This window comes from Panicum virgatum, chromosome 3K (assembly GCF_016808335.1).
Source record: "Panicum virgatum strain AP13 chromosome 3K, P.virgatum_v5, whole genome shotgun sequence".
NCBI lineage: Eukaryota > Viridiplantae > Streptophyta > Magnoliopsida > Poales > Poaceae > Panicum > Panicum virgatum.
This window is the reverse complement of record NC_053138.1, coordinates 16,556,933-16,574,097: the sequence shown is the minus strand read 5'-3', so window position 1 is coordinate 16,574,097 and position 17,165 is coordinate 16,556,933. Positions and strand designations below refer to the sequence as shown.

Genomic DNA, 17,165 nt, shown 5'->3' with positions numbered 1-17,165 from the left:
CGGGTTTAGTCCACGGTTTTCCTTCCTGAACGCGTCCCGCTCGAGCTCCTCTCTGAGAAGGAAAGGAAGGAAATGGAAAAGGATTTGCGGTAACTTGCACGAGATGGAGTATTTTTTTTTATTAAATTGAGGTCGATTGTATAATTTTGGGTGTCGCTACTTCTACGCATAGCTGGATATACTCGGTGACGATGTGTCTTATCTTGGTACATGTGTTAGAATGAACTAACATATTTTGATATGATCCCACGAAAAAAAATATGAATACCGGGAAGATATTAAACATGTGTATATTTGTTGTAACTTGAGCTGGTGGTAACTTTTGATTTGAGGATCTAACTTGATACCTCGTTTTTTGAGGTAAGGTCGGAAAAGAAAGATTAAAACTTGAGTGAGAAAAGTTTTTGAAATATGTACCCTGCATGACAATCGAACACGTTGCCTGTCACACATAAAGTATTTTACTGACATTTCTTTGTCTTTTTCAAAAAAAAACACTTTAAAAAAGGGTCTTAGCAATATTGATTTTTTACAGCATACATCCGACACATTGCTCTTATTATACTCGGTGATTACTTTTGTCCAATCTTGATCCATGTGTCAAGTGAACCAGGCCACGTTTGCAATAATAATATTCCACAAGATGACGTGCCGATTAACACATATTTTTGCTATAGTAATGCTTCCACAAAGAATACATAAAAGTTCAAAAGATAGACATGTATATTTTCCATAGGTCTTGTCACGCGAAAACAAAAAGGAAATATTTGGGTAACATTTAGCTTTTAAGTTTTCCATAGGCATTAACTTTTAAGTTTTAACCCAAGCATCTAGCTTTCATAGCCCATTTTCTTGGTAGCAAACTCTTAAAAGAAAAATAAAAATTGCTAGTGAAAGGTGCTTAATGAACACAAACTACGAGCGGCGGACAATCACATTGTTTACCAACACAAAGTGTTTTGTTAACATTTATTGCATTTTTAGAGATATCACCTTTAAAAGGCTCATGTTTTTGCTTCCACGGTGTCAATGTTCACCTAAACACTAAACTGTAGTCATTCGGTCATCCCTCGAGTAGTGAGTAGGTCGTGTACAAACAGTGTGTATATTGGCTACACGGTTTGTAAGGCAGAAATGAAATTCATATATTTATGCAAGTGAAATTTGAAAATTCTAATATTTTATAAACCAAACATTACAAATTACCAAGCTTACATGTTAAATAAATCAAATATATAATCGTATACTCATGTTAACAATTGATCATTCTTACATGTCATACCGTTTAAAAATAAGGCACAGTTGATACTTCTCTGTAGCCTAAACGTTTTTTGTCATGTAAAACCATGTAGTTTCTTTTTTTTTCCAACAATGGAGATGGTGTAGCGGCTCTATTTGTAATCGTGTAAATGGTTGGGCTGTGTAATCATCTTTTATGCCCTAAAACCGCACCGTAGCTGTAGCTTGTCGAGTAGCGTGTACATGGCGTGGGCACGGGCTGCACAGCCGTTATGGCAACATTGCTCGGCGTATACATCAGCTATATTGCTCGAGTCCTTTGTGCATCATCTATTGACAATACGATCATAAACACCAATTCAAGTAGCAACAAAGTATTGACAAGGCAAGGGGCAAGGGCGGCCGAAACCAACCGCCCTGCCCAAGTAACCCCATCCACGGCGCGTCGTCACGCTCTGGAGCACGCACGCACGCACCGGCGGCGTCCTCCCGTGCCGTGCGCCCCCCGTTGGCGAGCCCTGGCAGGGAGGCGACGCAGTCACCACGCGGCCTTGCCGCCAAAATCGCGGGACGGAGCACCAGAAAACCGCCCCACCGCGGCGCCGATCAGGCTCAACCATCCATCCATCCGTCAGGGAATTCACGGGAGCCGGCCGCCGAGCCGACGCCGTGAGCAAGGCTTCCTTCCTTCCCCTCGGCTCCTCCTGCCTTTGCCTTTTTGAAAACCTCACCCCTTGCGTCCTCCTCCTCGTCTCCTCCCCTGTCCTCGCCTCGCCCCCGCCTGCACCCACCCACCTCTCGCCTCCTCTCATGGTCCTCATGGCCGGCGCCTCCGACTCCGACTCCGACCACCACGCCACTGCCAAGGCCGCGCCGGCGCCGGCTCCCTCGGCCCCGGCGTCGTCGCCGTCGCCGTCGCCGGCTCCCGCCGCCGCGCGCACCCGCCTCCATGACTTCTCCTTCCCGACGCTCAGCTGGGGCACGCACCGCCTGCTCCGCTGCTCCAAGGACGGCGCCTCCGCGTCCCCGCCGCCGCACCCGCAGACGCCGTCGCCCGGGAAGGAGAAGCCCCAGGGCCAGCAGGCCTCCCCCGGCGCCACGGGAGCGTCGCAGCCGCCGCGCCCGTGGAACCTCCGCACCCGCCGCTCCGCCACCGTCGCGCCGCTCGCGTCGAGATCGGAGGGCGCTTGCAAGGCGGCGGCGGCGCACCAGCCGCTCGCGTCGCCGCCGGCGAAGAGGGGCTTCTCCGCCTCGCTGACCAAGGAGGAGATCGCCGAGGACTTCGCCGCCATCCGCGGCACGCGCCCGCCACGCCGGCCCAAGAAGCGGCCGCGCGCCGTGCAGCGCCAGCTCGACGTAAGGATCACATACACCCTCGTCGCCCCCTGCGAGGACGTTCCGATGCGCGATTTTGGGTCCCCGTGCTCAATTCTGCTTGGTTTTGCTTGGAATTGCAGATGCTGTACCCGGGATTATCTCTCGCCGATGTCAATCTGGACTCGTACAAGATCGAGGAGGTAAGAAATCGCTGTTTCACTGGCGTTTTTCCTACTTCTTTCCCCCAAAGTTGGTTCTTTTCTTCATGCGCCTTTTTTCCTCGTGCAGAGGTGATTGGCGCCGTGGTGGAGCTGCAAATAGGAGGAACTTTTCGGATGTGTCCAGCTTTCGCTTTCTTCTTGCGATGGCGAGCATCTTCATCCCATAATTATTCTAGTTCTTGCTGATTAGAAGATGGAATGTTAGATCTCCAGTGCTAATTCTGTACATGGGAGTCCTGTTTTATGATAAGTTGGGCTGATGGGCGATGCTTGTGCTTCGTCGTGTGATGTTGAGTTCGGGTGGTATGATTCTGGTAGAATTGGGTAATATCATTAGGTGATGGCAAGTTCTCATGCTATGTACATGGTTCTAATCTATGAAATGCTTTTTTCACTCGGTTCAAGTTTCCCAGATAATTTTGTTGATTAGATGGCCTCCAATTTTCTGTGATGTTTTTGTGGATGATTGCTTTCCGTATTTTCTGATGAAAGACATGTCAATTAGTTGCTGGCTACAGAAGAGACAACTTATATTCTTCTCTGGTAGAGTGTATGTATTAGTATATAAAATTCAGCATTTCTCCTGAACGAGATAGTACAGTACTTGTAGTGGTACATATGGAGAATGGTCTGTCAAAATTCTACTTAACATTGTACAACCTACCAAAGTTCCATGATATGCATCTTGCATGTGCTTGTGTAATGTGCACAAAGGTCTTCTTTTTTCATTGTCCATCTATTTTCTGTGTCTTATATCACTTATGCTTCACTTTTTTTTTTGCTGCAAACTTTGACATTTAATAAAGTTGGCGCGTTTCATTCTCGCTCATAATGCTAATAATTTAACCATTTGCTGGCTTGCTCCGTATATCATTTTCTTTGATCTATTTTGCATTATGGTGAAGGTACCATGTTCAGTAGCCATTTATGAAGCTGTTGTGGCTTTTACACAGATGACTGGGAAGTCCCAGCAATTCATAAGAAATAAGTCTTTATTTGCCAAATGCATTTAATTTATAATTGAACTCTTGCCCATCCTTTTTACTTGAATACATTTCAAATACTTTTTAACAAAGACAAGAAAAGGCTGTTTGATTTTAGTATTACACCCTGAGCTATTCACTATCTGGTGGTTCAGTTTTTTTAATAATCGACTGAATGGGTCAGGTGTTTTGTTGGTTCCGAGAATTTGGATAAGCCTAGCAATTCAAACTTTGATCTCCGGGTAACATCATATATACATTTGGCTCACTGTGTTGTTGTATCAGTAATTTTACTTCACATAATTGACTCAGTTGACAATGCCTCATGTTCCTGAAAGTTTGGCTGTGGTTTACTGACTAGTGCTGGTGGGCGAAACTGCACTCATGTCCTCTCCCTGGAGCAGTGCCAATTTGCAGAATTCAGGTTCAAAACATAAAATTGCATTTTCACTGCATCTTCTGTGCATTCATGTCCTCTCCCTGGAGCAGTGTCTTATTTCTCTTCAGTAAGACATGGACAAAATCTCTCTTTTTCCTCTGTGAATATTGTTCAAGTTCCTTAAAGACACACGAAGAGGAGAAAGGAAGCAGCTCCCCAAGGTTGAGAGGTCTCTCTCCACCAGCTGTCCTGAAGTTTCATGTCAAGTAAGAATGGGCAAACAGCAATGGAATAGACTAATGTATGTGTTCACCGAAATATCAGTTGCCTACTTACATTGTCCCACCATTATCTGTATTGTTGAAGTTGACCTGTGTCCTAGTACGGAAATCTTGACGCACAAAATTGGTTCTGTTAAAATTCCGATGTGACTTCAGATCTGCGGCCGCGGTGATTGATTCTGTTAGAATTCAGATAAGCGGTGATTGATGCAATATGATCTCAGTACTATATGAATTGCGAGGAACAACATCAATTATTCCACATGGAGAGTGAAAAATGAAGTAAGAGCATCTGAGTTAAACAAAGTCTCTGGACAACACTTCTCATATGGTTAAAACTAGCAACACAAATACAGTGTATACACAGAAATGTACAGAATGTGGTTGCTTATATTATCATCATCTAAGTTTCGGTCCAATCTAAAAGTTTCTAGTTACTTCTTTCCTTCTCCCATTCCTGAGTGAAAGAAAAAGGGGCACCTAAAGAGCCTCTCTTTTATCTCAAAAGCGGAAATCTGAACCGGTGCCTGGGGCTTGATTCGCGGTCTGATCTCCTCGATTGATCTAAAGAGATAGGTCGAGGATGAAATGGATCGAGATTCAATAGAATTCTGATAAGACAGAGGATACCATGCTGGATCCGAATCCACTGGAGGTGAAGCAGCGCGGGAGGAACCTCGGATCAAAATTCATCCGAGGCTTGCCGAAGGCCCGCTCCAAGAGATGCAGCTCGCGGCGGCGCCGCAAGAGAACGGCGGTCGTCGTCCTCGACCTCTCGAGCCTGCCTGCATTCCTCTCGTAACAACCGTCCTGACCGTTAAGTTTTTTTTCTGAATGTATGGTTCATGGGTTTCTCTTTCGAATTTATGGGCCTGGAGGAGCCCTTCACAGCTCATCAGACCTATATGTTTAACTAGCAAGGTGGCCCATGCTAATAGTGCGGGTAGCTAGCTTATTTCATGATAATATTTGGCATCCTTTTAACTAAAAGTAAATATATTTAAATGATTTTATTTTGTTATTTCATTTTTATTATTTTGTCAAAATAGCCCAATTTATGATATCGCTTTTTTATCATCTTATTTCATTGCACAAAACATGTACATGATAAAAGGGAATATCTATGTATATTTTAGATGCATATGCCTTATTTTGATGAAGCTTCTACAAACTCTTCTCTTGGTTGATTAGTCCTTATCCCGTTATCCATGTACCTCAATTAGAACAAATTATGAAATTAAGAGGAAAACACTAAAAGCAGGGGTTATGTTATATTCTTTCAATCCTCCTTTGCTCGTTAGTGTCCCTTTTCTTAATATTGTATTTGATACTTTTTTTTTTCCATTTTTTGTCTAAACATTTAGTTATTATGAATTAGATTTAGTCATTTATTTACTTATTTTTTTCCTGATACCTATGAAAATAGTCTCACAAAAAATATATATGAAAATATATTGATTTGCTTAACTTGTTTAAAAATCTCTCGGAGTTACTTTTATGTATTTGATATACAGTCTTATTTGATTACTTTTACTATTGTACAAAAATTAGGATGCTAATTTCACTTAATTCTATTGTCTTTTTGGAGTCATTATGGATCTTTAATTTTAGTTGTTTCATACTTTTTTATTTTGTTTATTGTTTCTATGGTTTCACAAAAAACATTTACTTGTAAAATTATTTCATTGACATGTACCAATGCCTCGTGCACCCTCCCGTATCTAGGAAGCCTCTCTGCCTTCCGCAAGCTCATTCACCGATTCTATTTAGCTTTTTCCATTTGCTTCAGGGGCGGAGGACCTGTTATGGCCCAGTATGGCGCGCGCCATACCTAAGCCCAAGCCCAACATTTTTTTTCTCAACCCCACGCTGCATTCCGCCCGCCGCCCGCCCCGCAGCAGCCTCCGCGCCGCAGCCGCCGCCTGCCTCCGCGCCCCGCCTCCACGCCTCCGCGCCGCCGCCGCTGCCTGCCTCCGCCGCCCCGCCGCAGCCACCGCCTGCCTCCGCGCCGCGCCTCCGCCTTCCCCAACCCGTCTCCCCCGAGCTCCGATCCGGCGTCGCGCGTAGGGGAGGAGGACCGGTCGGCTCGCCGCCGTGCTGAGCTCCCCAAGGTCTTCTTCGCCTCCTCGACCCCCTCCTCGCGCCGCGCGGGGGCACTGCGCCGGCTGCTCTCCTTGCCGGCCTTCTCCGCGGCCTGCCCCCTCTTCGGCCTCGCCGGCTTCCTCGCCGCCGACCTCACCCCCTCCACCTCCCTGTCCGCCGCGCGTAGCTGCTGCCCGGACTCCTCCCGCCTGCTCTGTCTCCGTCGCATGGGACCGCCGCCCCGGGGATGTCTCCGGCACGGGCTCCGCGGAGATCCCGGTCCACCTCGCCACCGAATCGCGCGGTCGGCACAAGGTCATGGCCTTCGTTGGGATCTTGACCGGGTTCAGCAGTCCTCAAACTTCATGGCCGCCTTGTTCACTAGTTGAGGGGTCGCTTGAAATAACTGTCCGCTTGCTCCTGCAGCGGAGTACATGAGCTTGCCGGCGAGCCAGTACTCGGTGCTAGACGCGGAGCGCATCGAGCACGCCGACGACTCCACCTTCCGATGCTACGTATACCGCTTCCGCTTCTTCGCGCTCGAGGTCTGCCCCGTCCTCCTTGTCTGCGTCGACGAGGAACCCAACGGGCAACGGCTGCTGCATTCGCCTCCTCTCCTGTAAGGTACCATTCAGCAAATACAGGTTATGCTTCTTATAGTGTTTTTTCATAGTCTAAAATAAACTATTTAATCCTTGTTCCAGGATACAATTGACATGATTTGCTGTGGGATGCAGCTTCCATGGTGAATAGGGTTTTCTGCAGCAGCACTAAACAAGATTCAGCTATTCAACAGCTTACATCAGATACTACAATAGAGGTATTGCACTCTCAAGGTCCCACCTTACATGGTTGAATCATCATTGAATTGAACACAATCAGCTTATATTTCATTGGCTGACTTCTACTAACCCTTTACTCATCAGTGTCGCTGCAGGTTTGCATCATTATGAACTATTGAAAATTGGCAAACTTTATGCTGGCAAGGATACCACCATCCATTTTTCTCCTTTCTATCCCATGCAGTGAAACAGGTACAAGTTTCCTCTTATCTTCTTATCTTACATTACCTAGCAAGCAGTTCCAGATTATTTTATTTTATGTGCTAGCTTCTCGACGCATAACAGCATCAATATAGAACTTAACTTTTAGTTCTGCCCCTATCAGTTTTGTTAATCGAAGTAATGTTGTATAGCTAACCATGGCTAGCTTTTTCAATAAATTGTAAATGAATTTGATGGTGGACGATGTAAAATTCCTGATGGACAGAAGCAAAACTCTATAAATACACCGCCATACCTAAATTTTTGGTCGTCCTCCGCTACTGATTTGCTTCACTGGTCTTTCTCTAGATTGGCTCTAGAAATTAGGACACAACGGATCTTCTTGACTCCCCTCATTGCACCTTGACGATTCTACAAATACTAATTCACTATGCACTTATATACTACGCGCTTAAGGTAATCGTCATAGGTGTGTCATCCTGATCGAGAAGCTTTAAGTTTACTCTTGTATCATAAAAAGTTGATCTGTTATGACAGGGATTGTAGCAGCACCGTCCAAATTAAACCGGCTTAAATGCACTAACCATCATCTTAATACTTAATCAAGTTACTGTGCACTTAAAACGATGTAACCTGACAGGCTGTCGGGTAAAATCCCGATTAAACTACTGTACTCCAGGATCACAATTGCACTTAGACCCGTACGAAGACGAGCACAGGTGTTACCAGCAACAGAAATCTTCAAATTAATTTACAACACCGGTTTTACATAAAAGTCTTAAATACAAACAACAGAGTTCAAACGCACAGCGGAAGTTTAAAACTGAGTTCGAAATACAATACGATAGCTACGACGACGATAAAAGGTGAGCTCCACATCCTGCCCACCGATGTGACGCCAACCTGCCCAATCTTCACGGGGAAGACGGGGCCCACTCGACGGTCCAACCTGGAGGGAGTGGCTGTCCAAACCAGGACGCACAGATCTCCTCGAAGTCCGCCGGGACACAACCTGCTCAGAAGGGTTACAACAACAACCCTGAGTATACTAATACTCAGCAAGGCTTACCCGACTCTGGGTATACTTAGCCCATTACCTAGACATGCAAGGCTTTTTGGCTCTGGAGTTCTTTTGCTGAAAAGCTACTATAAGTGAATCCTTACTTTCAATATTTTAGCTCCATTTAGTATACCAAGTATTACTAAGTTCGCCTATTCATCTAAAACACACATGGTGGAACAGATTATCTTTTAGCAACTCCAAACCAGTCTTTTCCATTCCGTTTCCATTCCACTTTCTTACTACGATGTGACAAAGAGATCAAGGCTCTCATAACCGCGAGTCACGGCGAATCGATCCGATTTAACCTTGCAAGGTGGACCTAACTCACACGACACATGTAAGCCCCGTCGGGCCACGCGCGTCAACTGTTTCCACATTACCACGGCATCTGAACTACGCCTGCTAAAACCCAGGTGATGGGCCCCTCGCAGTGAACTCCCGGAGAACCCGGAGGCGGCATCCTATCCAACACCCACCAACTCCCACGCCCAGCGTAGCATGGCGGAATTCAAATCACCGCTGTAAGGTGGTACACAGCTTACCGGTTTCGACTACCTCCTACTTCCGGTATGTGGTTAGTACTGTTCAATCCTCGATCAGCACTGCCAACAACGGAACGGTCCTCAATTGACACAGGCGGAGCTAACTTTCCATCCATTCCAAACCAACTCATTTCCGCCCGGTCTCCATTTCTTTTTACTCAACAATTCATTTCAAACCAAAGCTAAGGGATCAAGATCCTAAACTCGCGAGTGACAGTAATCACTCGACTTCTACCGAAATCCTATTTAGCAAAGCATATCTATCGACACCTGCATACTAGTATAGGCCCACGGTACCTAGGGAACATGCATACTATGGTTCCATTCAACTCCTAGAACATAAATGCACAATACTTAATTAAACAATGAATACTTTAAATTATGGTTATGCTCCGGGGCTTGCCTTGCAAGTCAGCGGGGTTAACTAGGTCTGCTGGAGCGTGCTCAACGGCGGCCTGCTGCTGCTCCTCTGCTCGTGGCTCCTGGACCGGCTCAACGATCAGCTCGTGGACAGCGTCGGTCGTGGCGTCTACACGAATAAAATATGTCATGCAATAGATAGGACACAGAGCAATGCATAAGAGCTTACGATGCGAAAACAAGGTTTAAACATTTAGCCTGAAGTGTTTCCTTCGAAAACAACTACTAAAACGACTTAGGTTAGCATGGATTAACAGGAATTTGCTTTGCATGCACGAAACAAAATAACTAACCCTAGCAAGCCAGCGAAGTATAAATAGATCTACCAAAAGCGCATAGCAACAGGCCACGAAACTTTTACAGTGGATTACACATGAAAAGAGTAAGCCACTACGAATTTTTTATAATTTTTAGAGTAACAAAACAAGTGGTACAAAATAAACTAAGTTAAACACAAATTGAATTTTTCATCAGAGAAAAAGTGATAAAATGCATGATTAAGTATTTTTCCTCTGAAGATCCTGATTTTAGAAACCTAACAAAATTTGTTTGGCATTTTTCGCATTTTTCTGTGAATTTCTACACAATTATGAATTATCAGCTGAAATAAATGAAAGAAAACATAAAAGTTAAGGGGGGGGGGCACTGACAGCCGGGCCCCACTTGTAAGGGAGCCCAGGCCCAGCTCCAGGCGCCCCCCTTCCCCTGCTTCGCCCGCGCCCGCGGGCCACGGCCGTGGCAGGCGCGGCGGCCAGGGCAAGGCGCGGCGGCGCCCTCGCCGGCCCACGCCCAAGACCCGCAGGCGGCCCGAGGCGCGCGGTGGGGCGCGGAGTCCCGCGCAGGGCGGCCCCGTGGCGCGCGCGCGGCGCGCAGAGCCGCCCGCGGCGGCGTGCGGCGGGAGCGGCGGCGCTCAGCGGTGGCGCGGCCTTGCCGGCCTGCGCGGAGCCCGGTGGCGTTGCTGCGGGGCGGGGCTAGCACCACCGCAGCCAGGCAGCGCCGGCGCGCGCGGTGGCGTGGCGCGGGGACGCGTGAGCGCGGCCCGCGGCGTACGCGCGGCGGCGGCACGGCGACAGCGGCGGCGCGCGGCTGTTCCAGCGGCGGCGAAACTCGGCGGCGGCGGGAGCGGGCGGCGGGAGCCTCAGCGAGCTCGGGCGGCCCTAGGGCGCGCGGCAGCGGTGAGCGGCGGCACGCAGGGGGGTGCGGCGGCGGGCGCACAGAGGCGGCGGCGCGTTCCGCGGCGGCGCGGTTTCGAATCGACGGCGGCGGCCGCGAAATCGGGTGGAGAACAGGCCGGTGAGCGAGGGGAGGTCGTAGGTGAGCTCACCGTGGTCCAATTTGAAGCGGAGGATGGCCGGAAGAGGGTGCTCGGCGTAGAGGTCGAAGCTCGGCGATGAACGTCAATGGCGGCCGCGGCGGGGGTGCCTGATTCGGCCGTGGTGGAGCTCCAACGGGCTCGCGGAGGTTCGTAGGAGGTGAAGGACGAGGTTGCGCAGCTCTGGGTGCGTGGAAATCGATCGGGGCGACGAGCTCGGCCAGAGGAACGTCGACGGCGAGGTCTGCTCGCTTCCGCTCGCTGCCCCGAGGAAGGAGAAGGGAGGAACGGGACGGGACAGGAACCTTCGAGGTGTTCGCGAGGATAAGGACGCCGACGCCGAGGTCGGGCGCGATTGCCGACGCGTGGAGCGGCGCCGACGAGCACAGTCGCCGGTATGGCCGGCGAGCGCCACAGTGCGAGCAGGAGATGCACTGTTTCTTCGTTTAAATGATTTTTGCCCGAGTTTGACCAGTTGAAACTCAAATTTTCATATGGGAACATGAAATTTGGCCAAAATAAAAGTTGTAGAGAAAAAGAAAATCTACAACTTTCGTTTTGGGTGAAAGTTGATTTGAGGCTCGGATCAAGGACAAAAACGAGATCGAAACAGCTAAGTAGATGTTTACTGCGCGAACGCGATTAGCGTTAACGACGAATTTGAGTCCACGATTAGCGAGTTAACTCTTGATTAGCGAGACGATTAACACAGGGGTGTTACAGCCTTCCCCCCTTAAAGGAATCTCGTCCCGAGATTCAGGCACAAAGGAATAAAGACAGGCAGAAGGGGTTCGAAGTTGTAGTACCTGGATGAGTGTTCAAAAATTTCGGATACTTGGATTTCAGAAATTCCTCCTTCTCCCAAGTCGCTTCATCTTCGGAGTGATTACTCCATTGAACTTTGTAGAATCGGTTGGTTGTGCGACGAGTAACTCGATCCTTGCGATCAATGATCTTGATAGGATGCTCAGAATAGGTGAGATCAGACTCTAATTGAATCGAGTCACTTGCCACCACTTCAGTCGGAATTCTAAGGCACATTCTGAGTTGCGATACATGAAAGATGTTATGAACTGCAGAAAGATTTGCTGGAAGATCCAACCGATAAGCCACAGGACTGCATCGTTCCACAATTGGATATGGACCGATGTAGCGGGGAGCTAGCTTTCCCTTTATTCCAAACCTTTGCACACCTTTCCAAGGTGATACTTTGAGATAGACGTGGTCACCGACCTTAAAGACGAGTGGATCTCTTCTTTTATCTGCATAGCTCTTCTGTCGAGATTGCGCAATCTTTAAGTTGGCTTGGATAAGGCGAACTTGTTCTTCGGCCTCTTGAACCATGTCGGGCCCAAAGATTGTTCTTTCCCCAGTTTCAGACCAATTCAGAGGTGTACGACATCGACGACCGTATAAGGCTTCAAATGGAGCCATTTTGATGCTTTCTTGATAACTATTGTTATAAGAAAATTCAGCTAATGGCAAACATTGATCCCATTTCTGTGGATAGGTCAAGACACATGCACGAAGCATATCTTCCAGAATCTGATTAATTCTCTCTGTTTGGCCATCTGTTTGAGGGTGGTAAGCAGAGCTACGAATAAGATGCGTTCCCAAGCAAGCATGTAATTGCTCCCAAAAACGAGCAACGAACTGAGTTCCTCGATCGGAAATGATAGTCTTTGGCACACCATGTAAACAAAGTATGCGATCCATGTACAATTCCGCATATTGCTTAGTCAAGTACGTCGTCTTAACTGGAAGGAAATGTGCCGACTTGGTCAATCTATCCACTATAACCCAAATAGAGTCGTAACCCTTTTGAGTTCGAGGTAAGCCGACGATGAAATCCATACTTATATCTTCCCATTTCCATTCTGGAATACTCAAGGGCTGAAGAGTCCCAGCTGGTCTGAGATGACTGGCTTTAACCCTCCGACAGATATCACACTCCGACACATACTTGGCTATTTCCCTTTTCATCCGAGTCCACCAAAATCGTTGCTTCAGGTCTTGGTACATCTTGTTGCTACCCGGATGAATTGATAATCGTGACGTATGGGCTTCATCAAGGATCTGTTTCCTGAGCTCAAAATTCTTAGGCACCACTAATCGGTTCTTGAACCATAACACATTCTCAGTATCTTGGTGGAAGCAATTCACTTTAGGGTCTCCTTCTGATAGTCTTCTCTGAATTTCCTTCACCCCTTTATCTAGCTTTTGTGCCGCTATGATGAGATCGCGAAGAGTAGGAGTAAGCTCTAAATGAGCCAATGTGCCATGTGGTACAATACTTAAGTTCAGCTTTTCCATTTCAAAGCAAAGAGACTCGCTTAATGATATAGCTGAAATGCAATGACAGTGAGCTTTGCGACTTAGCGCATCGGCAACTACATTCGCCTTGCCAGGATGATAATGCACTTCGAGCTCATAATCTTTAATCAACTCAAGCCATCTTCTTTGACGCATGTTCAAATCAGCTTGAGTGAACAGATATTTGAGACTCTTGTAATCCGTATAGATGTTGCACAATGAACCTAAAAGATAGTGTCGCCAAATCTTCAGTGAATGGACCACAGCTGCTAATTCAAGATCATGAGTGGGATAGTTTTCTTCATGCCTCTTGAGTGATCGAGAAGCATAAGCAATCACTCGGTTCTCCTGCATCAAGACACAGCCGAGTCCTGTGCCCGAGGCATCACAGTAGACATCGAAAGGTTTTGTAGTATCTGGTTGGGCCAAGATTGGAGCAGAAGTGAGAAGTGTCTTCAATTTCTGGAAAGCTTCCTCACATTGATTACTCCAATAGAACTTGACACCCTTTTTCAGAAGTTCAGTCATCGGCTTCGCAATTCGGGAGAATTCTGGAATAAATCGTCGATAATACCCAGCTAAACCCAAGAAACTGCGGATTTCAGGAACTGAAGTGGGAGCTTCCCAATCGAGTACATCCTGTACTTTACTGGGATCCACAGAGATGCCCTCAGCAGATATGACGTGACCGAGGAATGGTACTTCCTTCAGCCAGAAGTCACACTTGCTGAATTTGGCATAAAGCTGGTGCTCTCTCAGACGCTGAAGTACTATATGAAGATGATGAGCATGCTCTTCCTCATTCTTGGAGTAGATTAAGATATCATCAATGAAGACCACGACGAACTTGTCTAACTCCGGCATGAATACCGAATTCATGAGGTACATGAAATAAGCTGGAGCATTGGTTAATCCAAAGGACATCACCAAATACTCGTATAACCCATAACGAGTAGAAAATGCTGTTTTTGGTATATCCACCGGTCTGATTTTTATCTGATGATAGCCAGATCGAAGATCTATTTTTGAGAATACCTTAGCTCCGGCTAGTTGATCAAAAAGAATATCGATACGAGGAAGTGGATATTTGTTTTTGATGGTGACTGCATTCAGCGGTCGATAATCCACACATAGCCTCAGTCCGTGATCTTTCTTCTTTACGAACAGAGCCGGGCAACCCCAAGGTGAGGTGCTCGGTCGGATATAGCCTTTATCCAGCAACTCTTGTAACTGGATTTTTAATTCAGCTAACTCACTGGGAGTCATTCTATATGGTCTTCGAGATATGGGGGCTGTGCCAGGCTGTAACTCAATGACAAACTCAATATCCCGATCGGGAGGCATACCTGGCAAGTCCTCCGGAAACACATCGGGATACTCACAAACCACTGGAATTACCTCTAGGATTTTCCCCTCAAGATGGTATATGACAGTGGCTGGAATTGCATGCTGGGAAAGATGAATTTCCATAGAACCATACATGGAAGAGTTGAAATGAAGGATACGAGAAGAGGTATTGATGATAACGCCATGCTTCTTCATCCAATTCATTCCAAGTATGATATCTATCCCATGACTTGGAAGAACAATGGGAGTAAGTGGAAAAATTTTCCCACCCAAGTTAAGGGGAACATTTCGAACTACTTGGCCAGCATTTAATCGGGTGCCAGGTGTCTGAATAACGTAGGGTTTCTCTAGGCATGATACTTGTAAGTGAAGTCGTGCCACACATGCTTCACTGATAAAATTATGAGATGCTCCCGAATCAAATAGCACAGTAACAGGGCAGTGATTAACGGAGAACGTACCCGCCATCACTTGAGTGCCCTCCGGGACTTCCTCCAGAGTAGTGTAGTTCACACGACCAGTCTTGGCAGGTACAGTCTTCTTTTTCTGATCTTTCTGGCTGGAACCTTGACTCAGCGCAGGAGTCTTGTAGATATTCTGCCGAGGTGGCAGACGGCAGTCACGTGCAAAGTGCCCCAGGTTACCACAATTGTAACAAGGGTAGTTGTTGGGGCGTGGAGCTTGTAGCATTAGCGGCCTCTGCTGCTGTGTCGGGAAACGAGGTACCCACGGCTGCTGTTGCTGGGGTGGCCTAGCGACCCAACGGCCCTGCTGTGGAGGACGGTTTGAAGCCTGCTGATTCCCTGTCTGAACCAGCTTGTACCTCTGGGGTGCATTGCTGGAGGATCCAGCAGGTGCTTTTCTCTTCTTATCAGCTTTGTGTGCCAGTGTGGCATCTTCCTGCGTGATGGCCTTATTAACCAGATCGGTAAAGTTGTTGCATGTGGTGAGGACTAGCTTGTCCTGAAGCTTTGTGCTAAGTCCCCTTCTGAAGCAATCTTGCTTCTTCTCATCAGTGTCCACATGAAAACCACCATACTGGGATAGCTGGTTGAAGGTCTGAGCATATTGGAGCACGGTGTTGTTCCCTTGCTTCAGAGCTAGGAACTCTGCCATCTTTCTCCTCATCAAACTGGTAGGGATGTGGTGTGCTTTAAAAGCTACCACAAACTCATCCCAAGTGAGACGTGTACCAGCGGGAAGTAGAGCCTTATGATTGACCCACCATATTTTCGCAGGTCCTCGCAGCTGTTGCGCTGCAAAGGCGGCTTTGTCCATCTCTGTGCAATTGAGGATGCTGAACTTATCCTCAATGGTGCGAATCCAGGCATCAGCCTCAAGGGGATCATCGGCCTTGTGGAACAGAGGTGGCTGGGTGGCCAGAAAACCGACATAGTCAGTTTCTGCTGGTGCTAGCGGGGGAGCATGTCGACCTCTGCCGGCATTGACCTGGGCTTGCACCAGTTGCCTTATCAACTCCGTCTGCTCGTTGCGGTCGGCGATAAGAGCTGCAACAGCTTGAGCCAAAGAGGGAGGTTGCTGGGGCAGTGCCTCGTGATTGTCATTGTCATGATTATCACCCATCTGCAAAAAGAATCATTCCCCTGGTTAGCCATTTCGCTAGCAAGACTAATCCATGCAAGTAAAGAATGTGCATATATAATATGAACACACGGCATGAATCATTTCTCTCGCGAGATGGTTCACCAAGGGAATTAAAATTTACTTGCTTTGGTTGAAAATGCATCAACACAACAAGTTTCGCCCAACGTAGCTCTAACGTATGCAAAACTGAACCTCACTCAACCATGTTTCAGATTCGAAGACGATCAAACACAACTCAAATCTGAAAATTCACACACCGACAGAAAAGATCATTACGGGAGTAAAATTTACAATAAGCAGCCACGCTGCTTCAGCTGGAACTAGATTCAGTACAAACCAAGCCGTGCTACGGCAACAAACTAACATGGGAGAAGGGTTCACAAACGACCCTACAACACACCACTACGGGGTCTTACACGACCCGGCTACACACCACACTAGCGAGGGGTTATCCTACATGGCTCGAACTACTGAGCCACAAAAGAATTCTCAACCCAAGGTTAGCCTAAAGCTCTATGTTGGTCATCCTACCCAACTATCCTACAGTAAGGCTACACTGCAAGGGGAGAATCAACACTATCCATCCACGTCCTCACGGAGTCCCAGGTCCCGACTCGACTCCAGACACTCCCTCGATCTCCTCAGGGTCCTCTTCCTCTTCTTCTTCTTCTGGCTCCTCCTCTACTGCATCAGCCTCCATCTCTGCTGCTGCCTGCACCTGAGCCTGGGCGTCCTCAATCCACTCCTGGGCCTGCTGAAGCTGCCCCTCAAGGTGCTGCACCATCTGAGTCCTGTTCTCTAACTCCTCCTGCAACTCCTGAATCCTGATCTTCCTCGCTCTGGACTTGGCCTTCAGTGTCTTGATCTTGTCCTGGGTACCAATCATGTGCTGCTCATGGAGGTGAGCCTCTCGAGCCTTACTCCTGCATATTGCATTTTCCTCACGAAGCTGCTCATACATGTTACTCAAAGCTGAGGAGTAGCTGAACGAGAGTGCTGTCCTGACACTGTAGTCGGGCATCATGATGTTCAGGTTGCGGTTAACCCGATCTGCATA

General features: G+C 47.5%; 1 protein-coding gene and 2 long non-coding RNA genes across 3 annotated transcripts; 2 read left to right on the top strand and 1 right to left on the bottom strand.

Annotated features, from left to right (window-relative positions):
* Nucleotides 1-1,860: 1,860 nt before the first annotated feature.
* Nucleotides 1,861-3,206, top strand: LOC120697922 (predicted GPI-anchored protein 58). The gene is made up of 3 exons (XM_039981305.1): nucleotides 1,861-2,595; nucleotides 2,697-2,756; nucleotides 2,845-3,206. Exons 1-3 carry the CDS (start codon nucleotides 2,050-2,052, stop codon nucleotides 2,848-2,850), a joined length of 612 nt encoding a protein of 203 aa, XP_039837239.1. The 5' UTR covers nucleotides 1,861-2,049; the 3' UTR covers nucleotides 2,851-3,206.
* An 822-nt stretch (nucleotides 3,207-4,028) lies between these two features.
* On the bottom strand, nucleotides 4,029-5,229 carry LOC120701260. Its single transcript, XR_005686019.1, has 3 exons — nucleotides 5,051-5,229; nucleotides 4,476-4,578; nucleotides 4,029-4,388 (listed from the first exon to the last, which is right to left on the bottom strand). It is a non-coding gene; the product is annotated as an uncharacterized LOC120701260 (long non-coding RNA).
* Nucleotides 5,230-7,069: 1,840 nt separating this feature from the next.
* LOC120701259 lies at nucleotides 7,070-7,494 on the top strand. Its single transcript, XR_005686018.1, has 3 exons — nucleotides 7,070-7,126; nucleotides 7,207-7,322; nucleotides 7,429-7,494. It is a non-coding gene; the product is annotated as an uncharacterized LOC120701259 (long non-coding RNA).
* The last annotated feature ends 9,671 nt before the right edge of the window (nucleotides 7,495-17,165 follow it).